The sequence below is a fragment of the Oppia nitens genome, unplaced genomic scaffold (assembly GCF_028296485.1).
Source record: "Oppia nitens isolate AA-2021 unplaced genomic scaffold, nextdenovo-longstitch-racon4-pilon3 scaffold7_pilon_pilon_pilon, whole genome shotgun sequence".
Lineage (NCBI taxonomy): Eukaryota > Metazoa > Arthropoda > Arachnida > Sarcoptiformes > Oppiidae > Oppia > Oppia nitens.
The window spans coordinates 1,087,639-1,095,610 of NW_026533251.1; the positions used below are offsets into that span (position 1 = coordinate 1,087,639).

General features: G+C 29.3%; 4 protein-coding genes across 4 annotated transcripts; 2 read left to right on the forward strand and 2 right to left on the reverse strand.

Annotated features, from left to right (window-relative positions):
* Positions 1 to 636: 636 nt before the first annotated feature.
* On the reverse strand, positions 637 to 1,951 carry LOC128963334 (serine/threonine-protein kinase STK11-like). Its single transcript, XM_054309838.1, has 2 exons — positions 1,188 to 1,951; positions 637 to 1,120 (listed from the first exon to the last, which is right to left on the reverse strand). Exons 1-2 carry the CDS (start codon positions 1,913 to 1,915, stop codon positions 637 to 639), a joined length of 1,212 nt encoding a protein of 403 aa, XP_054165813.1. The 5' UTR covers positions 1,916 to 1,951.
* A 176-nt stretch (positions 1,952 to 2,127) lies between these two features.
* LOC128963271 (uncharacterized) lies at positions 2,128 to 2,891 on the forward strand. Its single transcript, XM_054309775.1, has 2 exons — positions 2,128 to 2,466; positions 2,520 to 2,891. The coding sequence occupies exons 1-2, from the start codon at positions 2,193 to 2,195 to the stop codon at positions 2,684 to 2,686; spliced, it is 441 nt and encodes a 146-aa protein (XP_054165750.1). The 5' UTR covers positions 2,128 to 2,192; the 3' UTR covers positions 2,687 to 2,891.
* A 259-nt stretch (positions 2,892 to 3,150) lies between these two features.
* LOC128963267 (putative ankyrin repeat protein RF_0381) lies at positions 3,151 to 4,384 on the reverse strand. Its single transcript, XM_054309771.1, has one exon. It carries the CDS (start codon positions 4,187 to 4,189, stop codon positions 3,233 to 3,235), a length of 957 nt encoding a protein of 318 aa, XP_054165746.1. The 5' UTR covers positions 4,190 to 4,384; the 3' UTR covers positions 3,151 to 3,232.
* A 377-nt stretch (positions 4,385 to 4,761) lies between these two features.
* On the forward strand, positions 4,762 to 7,373 carry LOC128963335 (cholinesterase-like). Its single transcript, XM_054309839.1, has 6 exons — positions 4,762 to 4,766; positions 5,466 to 5,622; positions 5,704 to 6,072; positions 6,173 to 6,575; positions 6,652 to 7,147; positions 7,220 to 7,373. The coding sequence occupies exons 1-6, from the start codon at positions 4,762 to 4,764 to the stop codon at positions 7,371 to 7,373; spliced, it is 1,584 nt and encodes a 527-aa protein (XP_054165814.1).
* Positions 7,374 to 7,972: the final 599 nt, after the last annotated feature.

Consider the following 7,972-nt stretch of genomic DNA (forward strand, 5'->3'; position numbering starts at 1 on the left):
ATATATCATATATAACTAAATTACATTTATTGAAAAACATTTAAAAATTATATTATATAGATTTCAATTATTTAATTTAGCAAAATAATATTATTTTTTTTATTGATTATTTTCAATTCGAGGCATTACAATAAAAAAATAATTATAATTGTTTGGAAAACAAATTTAATCAAAGTTTTTTATTTTATTATTATGTCTCAAACTATGTTAATATAAACCAATCAAGAAAACAAAATTTTTGCAAAAGTAAATTGAATTAAATTACTGGTAAGTAAATTACAATATAGACAGTAAATGTGTAAACAATAAAAATAGCAATAAAAGTTACAAAAAATGTATAGAACAACCTCTACACAAGTACTTTTCTAAGTAATATGAACCTAGACATTAGCACAGGGAGGTTAAACGCTTATCATATTTATTAGTAATAAATTATTACATTAATTTCAACAACAAAAAACAACATTTTAACACTAAWTATCTTAAAATTAAAAGTATATTATATTCAGTTATTATTTTATATTTTTAGTCTAAAATGTTATATTTTTTTTAAATATATATTTATAGGAATATCATACTGTTTTCTAAAATAAAAATTATATAAACTATAATATTAAACATATTTAATAACAATTGCTAATTGAGATCCAATAAACCAAATTGTATTAACCGTTGCATTGGTGTATGTCTTCCGTCGGCAGTTTGTCTCCTGTCTCTCACCCGATCAGTCCTTAAGTTGGCTTCACTGGTCAGATCCGAGTATTGCAATTTGCGTTCATATTTGAACCGTAGTTTCGGTAACAAAGTCATACCTCTGTATTCATCGCCCGTCTCTTTTGACTTGAACTCGATTCGCGGCTCGCAATCAGTCGGATGTTTGAATTGAATCCATGGATGTTCTTCAATGTCACTAAATGTGAACCGTTTATTATAATCCGTTATAAATATCCCTTTGAATAGATTAAGCAACAGTTTATCCGTTAATATGATATCCGGATAGCGAATAAAGTTATACGAATTCTTATTGAAAATGTCTTCACCATTCGTAAGGAACGGATAGCTATTGGTTACCAATCGGAACAACAGTACACCAGTAGACCAGATGTCAAATTTGGAGCCACTAGTGATGATAATTATATCAACAATTGACTAGTTTTTAGAGAACTATTAAATCACAAACAATATACCTTATCAATGGTAGATCTGTTTGGAGCTCAGGTGGATTATAATAGGGTGATCCCTGTATTTCATTATAAATCAGATCAGTGGCGGAGAAATCTTCGACCACATAACTGACACCAAAGTCTATGATTTTGATGTCATGCGAATTGTTGACCAACAGATTGTCTTCTTTAATGTCCCGATGATATACTCCTTTTGAATGCAGATATTTGAGTCCATCGATCACTTGAACAAAATAATGATGACATTGCCATTTGGGTAATCCTTGAGGAAGGGCTTCTTTAAGGATATCACTGAGTGGTCCGACACAATACTCCATAAATATATAGATATCGATAAACGTTTCGAAGACATCGATAAATTTGATGACATTTTTGTGTTGCAATTTAAATACCAAATCAATCTCACGTCTGATCAGTCCTTTGCTATCCTTTTTGATGACTCCACGACCGATAACTTTGGCCACTCGGCGCACGAGTGTCCGTTTGTCAACAAACTCGTAGACAACGGCAAAACTACCTGAGCCTAACATTTCACCCTTAATGTAGTCATTGATCTCTTCATATTCAATGGCTGGAGTGTCTGACGAAATGTCAATCAGTAGACAATTAGTTGACGTTTGGTTCAGCGATTGTGTGGTCGACGGATCAATTGATTGATGTTTATTTGATTCATTGATTTTATTGCATTTATCATCACTTTCAACATAATTATCATCATATTTGTTGTCCATTATTTAGTTAAAAAAAATTTAGTTCAATTTATAACAGTATTTATTCACAAATAAACTCTCAATTCAATTACAATACAATTGTTTCTTGAAATTTGAAAAACGCGAGAAAAGTTAAATATATTTAGAATTAAAGTAATATTAATGAAGTATTGAAATTTGAAAAACTAAAAAAAATTATATCATTCTCTTCTCTATAAACTCTAAATATTTTAACTGATTTTTGATTATCTATTAAAAAGTGTTAGTTTTAAATAGCTGTTAGGATCAGGACATACAAATGGGTGGTAAAACAGTGGAGACATATTTGAGAATTTTTTTCGTAGTTAACGGAGCTATTGGTGGTATAGCTTTTTACTTGACAATGAAGGCCTGCTTCGGTATTAGAGGTTGGGATGTCATCACATTTGTATCGTCTCTATTGACATTATTTTTGGCTTTATTTACGATTACGGCTTTCTGTATGAATAATCCTACACTGATTAATATATCGTTTGTGTTGACCATCGTTGGTGTCGCCGTTTGGCTAATTAGTCTTCTCTTGTATACATTGCGTAAGCAATAACCGACTGATCTTATCTTTAATTTAACTTTTTTATGTAATCAGTGGACAAGTACTGTGACAGTCGTGCCATTTGCAATATGGGGGGCTGTGTTCAGCTCTCACTGTTATGTTTGTCTTGTGTACTGCACTGGTGTTTGGGTGCCCGCACTCCGGCTGCACTCACACCCAAACCGGCCGTTTCGCCGCCAAAAGAATCATCCAAAGCGTGAAGTGATGTCCCATTGCTGTCAAGTCATCCATTCATTTCTTTATTTTTCAGTTATTTTTCAATTTATATCATTTTATTAAATATTTTAGATATTTTACAAAAATTAATTGCTATTTATCATATCTATTCTCGTATAAAGTTTTAATTATTTCAATTTTATTAATGCAACAACTTTTTTATGTAAGGAGTAATTAAATCTAAATATAAATTCATTTTTATCACAATAATTATCATAAAAACTATTTCATGTCTTATATTAATTTAAATCATTATTATTTAAACAACTTATACTGAAGTGCTATAAATATAAGTATAGACTGTAAGTACCGGTAATTAAAATCTTTATCATATAAAAAGTAATATAATAATCATAAGATTAATGATATCATTTAAATAACAATTTAATCTTAATTATTAAAAAAATATTTAATAAACTAGATTATAGTTAAACAACAAAATAATATAATAAAATTTAAAATAACAACAATTATTTATACAAATATATATACAGTTACACAAAAATAGAGAATCTGTTTACAACAAGTGATCAATCGGTGATGTCTTTGAGTAAGAGATAACACTGCAAAACAACGGGAATTTTTAACTCACTTAAGACTAGTTCAACGCTATGATCACCACATTTCTGGCGAAATGCTAATCTCGACAAACACTTTAGTGACGGCGGCTCTTGTCTGGTATCCAACCAATGGATAAAATCATCGAAAGCTGCGATGTCTTTGTCGCGATTGTAGTGATGCGGCGGAAGACGTATTTGTCCGCCGAGACAAAAGTCACTCCAATCTAATGGTTTGATTCGTGACATGARTTCAATAGTCAATTGTAATCCACTGTAATATAATATCTTAAGTCCAGTAGATGTTAGACGAGTAAAGCGAAAGTCTTTGAAATCAATTTGTGTGACAATATTTGGCTTATAATTCACTAAAAGTCTTAATACATCTGTAAAGCCATTCTGAAGGGCCGACAAACAGACATTTGTGTCGATTTGTGCGCCACGACTGAGAAGCGCTGCTGTGGTCTCCATATTGTTAACTTCGACAGCACTGGTCAACGGTGTGGCGCCCATCGAGTCTTTGGTGTTGACCACCGATCCGTAGTTCATTAAAGAGTCGATCATATGTTTAGTGCCCGTTTGTGCGGCAAAATGTAGCGCTGTTTGTCTTAGTGGACATGTCATCAAAAGTGGTCCGAACTCGAGCAACAAATCTACACACTCTTCGTTGCCATTGATTGCCGCCAAGTGAAGAGCCGTTAGACCGTTGACATCGCGTTTGTTAATGTTGTGTCCGTTATGGATGAGTTGCCGAAGGCGTGGACAGTCGTTGGCGTCGACCGCCGCAAATATCAACGGCTGTTTCGTCGCGACTTCATATTTACGGCCCAACGCTGACAACGGCCGCTGTCGGCCAGTGGTTGGCCAGAAAATACGGTCTTCTGTGGCGACAGTGAACGACTTCTGACCAATTGACTGTTGGCCACCCATTACTACGTGTGATCATCAATGATATGGACGACAAAGTTGTGGACATTTAACTAATATATAGTCAAACAGTCAATTGATTTCATACTTTCACTGCAAACGCATTCAATCACTGATTAAGTGATTGAATAACACTTTAATACACTTTTTGGTTGTCATTATTGTGTCGACACCTGTCGTGATATACAATCACATGACTAACTCATTGACAACAAGTGATGCAATTGATTATCAAACTTGTCATCAATTTATTGCTTATTATCATTAGTCTGTCTATTCATATGATTGTATGTATTAAAAGTATATACTTTTTATAACATTTATAATTTATTCAAATATTTTATTATATACCGATATAATTGCTTTATGTGTTACGCATACAATATTTTTTAACGACATGTCAATAGGTTATACATATATTAATACATAATGAGAGTAAGTGTATGGAAACTACTGTACTTTTAAAATGTAAGCACTGATACAGTGCTATACATTGTGCTAATAATAAAATTATTATTAAATTAAGTTAATATAATGAATATCACATTAGTTTATACTTTATTTATAATTTACTTATGAAGTATATTATAGTAAATTCATTTGTGATGTAATAATAAAATTATTATTTTTGACAATTTTATTAAATTATAATTAATAGAAATTAAGTCTGAATATGCAGAAATTGTTACAATTATTTTAATATTTTTTCTATTATTCTGATATATTTTTATAAAATTTATATATTCCATAATTATTATGTTATAATACATATTTTAAAAATTATATTCAATATAATTACTTTTTATATTTATAACAAAAATTGAACATGAGAAAAATAATATAAATTATCATCAATTTTATAATACATTTAATGATTTATAAATGTTTGCAAAATATATTTATAAAATAAAATCTTTTAGATAACTAAGTTTTTCCAATGAGATAACATATTACTAAAAATTAATTTTTAAAAATCTGTATTAATATAATTGTGATAATGAATACACAACTTTATCAATTAAATAACAAAATATAATCAATGAAAATATAACATTTGTTCAGTGAATCATACTTTACTGTAGTTTGTATATAAATAGTAAAATATTTATTAGTATTATAAAAAATATCAATCAAAATACAATACAGTATTATTAAAATTCTAATCGTTTAAGTTTTTAAAATATATAATTAAAAATACTATGTTATTGAATACAATTTTAATAGTTTTACTAACAAATTTAGTATATAATTATGAAAATGATTTTAATAATAACAATAGTTTGGTTGATGTATACACAACTTCGGGTACAGTAAGAGGACACAGTATATCGGTTTTGGATCAAACTATCAATGAATTTCTTGCCATACCTTACGCTGAGCCACCAGTGGGTGGACTCAGATTTGATAAACCGAAAGCAATGGAAAAGCCATTAAAAGTAAAGTATTTTCCGATTTATATTTGACTAAATTAAACTAATTAATAATAAATAGACATTAATATTTGTTTATTTTTTAAGCATATAATAAATGCAACTGTACCAGGTTATTCATGTATGCAACCAAATTTTAAATTTTGGCCAGACCAAATAGATTTGGTACCCAATGAGGATTGTTTAGTATTGAACATATGGGCACCGGGCAAATTAGACACTCCAGCTATTTTAATCAAACCACATAAGCCAGTAATGGTATGGTTCTATGGGGGAGCATTTACTATTGGATCCATATTTCAATTGCCTCAATATAACGGATCTGTTTTGGCCACTCATGATGTGGTTATAGTTGCTGTCAATTATAGAGTCAATGCTTTTGGTTTTATCTATACGACCGATCCATCGGCGTCGGGAAATGTAGGCTTTTATGACCAATTATTGGCATTAAAATGGGTATTAATTTATTTTATATAATATACTGTATAGTATAAAATACACAATATTTTTATTATATTATTAAAAATAAAAATATAAAATTTATATAAAATAATAGGTTAAAGAAAATATCGCAAAATTTGGCGGAGACTCTAATCAAGTAACTATATTTGGCGAAAGCGCAGGTAGTTGGTCGGTATCACTACACATACTGTCCCCGTTGTCAAAGGGTTTATTTCATAGAGCTATTTTAGAAAGTGCATCAGCACTGGGAGATAAAAAGAGACCAATTGTTACCAAAATGGATGCGCTTAGCGTTACTAGAGATTTAGCCAAAYATTTTAATTGTGGAGATGATAGCAAACAATGGGTATATTGTTTGAGACGAGTGGACGCTAAAGAGATATTAAAATTTCAAAGCTATTCAACTAAAATTGCATATTTTTGGAATGCTATTTATGAAACCGATATATTTCCATATACAGCTCAGGTAGCTTTTGATAAACAACAATTTAATAAAGGTGTTAAGTATTGAAGCTTATCTTCTATTATTGTACTATTTTTTATAATTTAATTTACTGTATTTGTTTTTATTAGACATAGATATCATAGTCGGTGCCACTGAACTGGAAGGTTCAAGTTTGGCTTATTATGTATTTCCTATATTACAAACAGATAACGTCACCAAAGATGTATTCGTGGATTTAGTCAAACAAACAAAATTGACATTTCAGTCAATAAATGTCTCAAATATTATTGAATATTACTTGAGTGGTGTCGACATCAATAACTCGAGTGCCGTCAGACATAAATTCTTTGAATATTACGGCGATGTACTCATCACTTGTCCGGTATATCTATTTGGTGAGACATTTGCTAGTAAAGCACCGATAGATAAAAATGTATATATCTATCAATGGAATTATGGCTCATCTGATGGTGCTATTGATGAGATAATGGGTGTCACCCACGGAGCAGACCTACGCTATGTATTCGGTCGTCCGTTGGTTGAGAAAAACAAAAACTTTACAAAAACAGACATTAAGTTTAGTAGATATGCTATGAAAGTGTGGACTGATTTTGCAAAATATGGGTAAAGATATTAGTTAAATATAATTTTGTTGAAATATACATTTTTTTTAAAATTTATTAATTTAATTTAAAGCAAACCCGAATCACGTGATAAATGGGCGCCAATTGATGTGAATAAAGGCATAATTGGTATCAAAGAAATGAATCCAATAACTGGTAGTCATATGCTTAAGAAAAATCCATTTGCCGTCTCTTGTGATCAATTCTGGAGAAATTACTATTTATAGGATTCAATGTTTTGATCATTTACTCAATCAAAATTTGATCAAAATTACTAATCATTTTAATAATATTTGCAACAAAACTATGATTATGTTTGATGAAAATATCAGTAATTTTATCTAATTTATATTTCTTAAATATTAAAAAGAAACATTTCATCTAAACTACTAAATACATCAATTTTTAAACTAAATTATGAATAAATAACTAAATAAACAAAATAATAAAATAAATAAATATAAATTATACTGGCAATATTAAATATAAACATTATTTTAGCAAAAATGTATACTTTACTAGCTTTAATACAAAATATTTATATACTGTGATTTACAACATTAATGATTTATTTATAAGTTTGTAATAATCATACAGTACTGTATATTAAATATACTATACTATATACTATTCAAATAAATCAATTTTATACATATAATAATTTATACATATATTTTCTTCAATATTTGTGATTTACTTATTTTTGTGTTTTGATAAAAACAATTTTATTATTGACTGTATGTCTAATCCGGTATAACATTGTTATCGACAGAACTGTGCGTACAATTGATAAAATTTTCTGAGTTATCGATGACTAACCCATTAC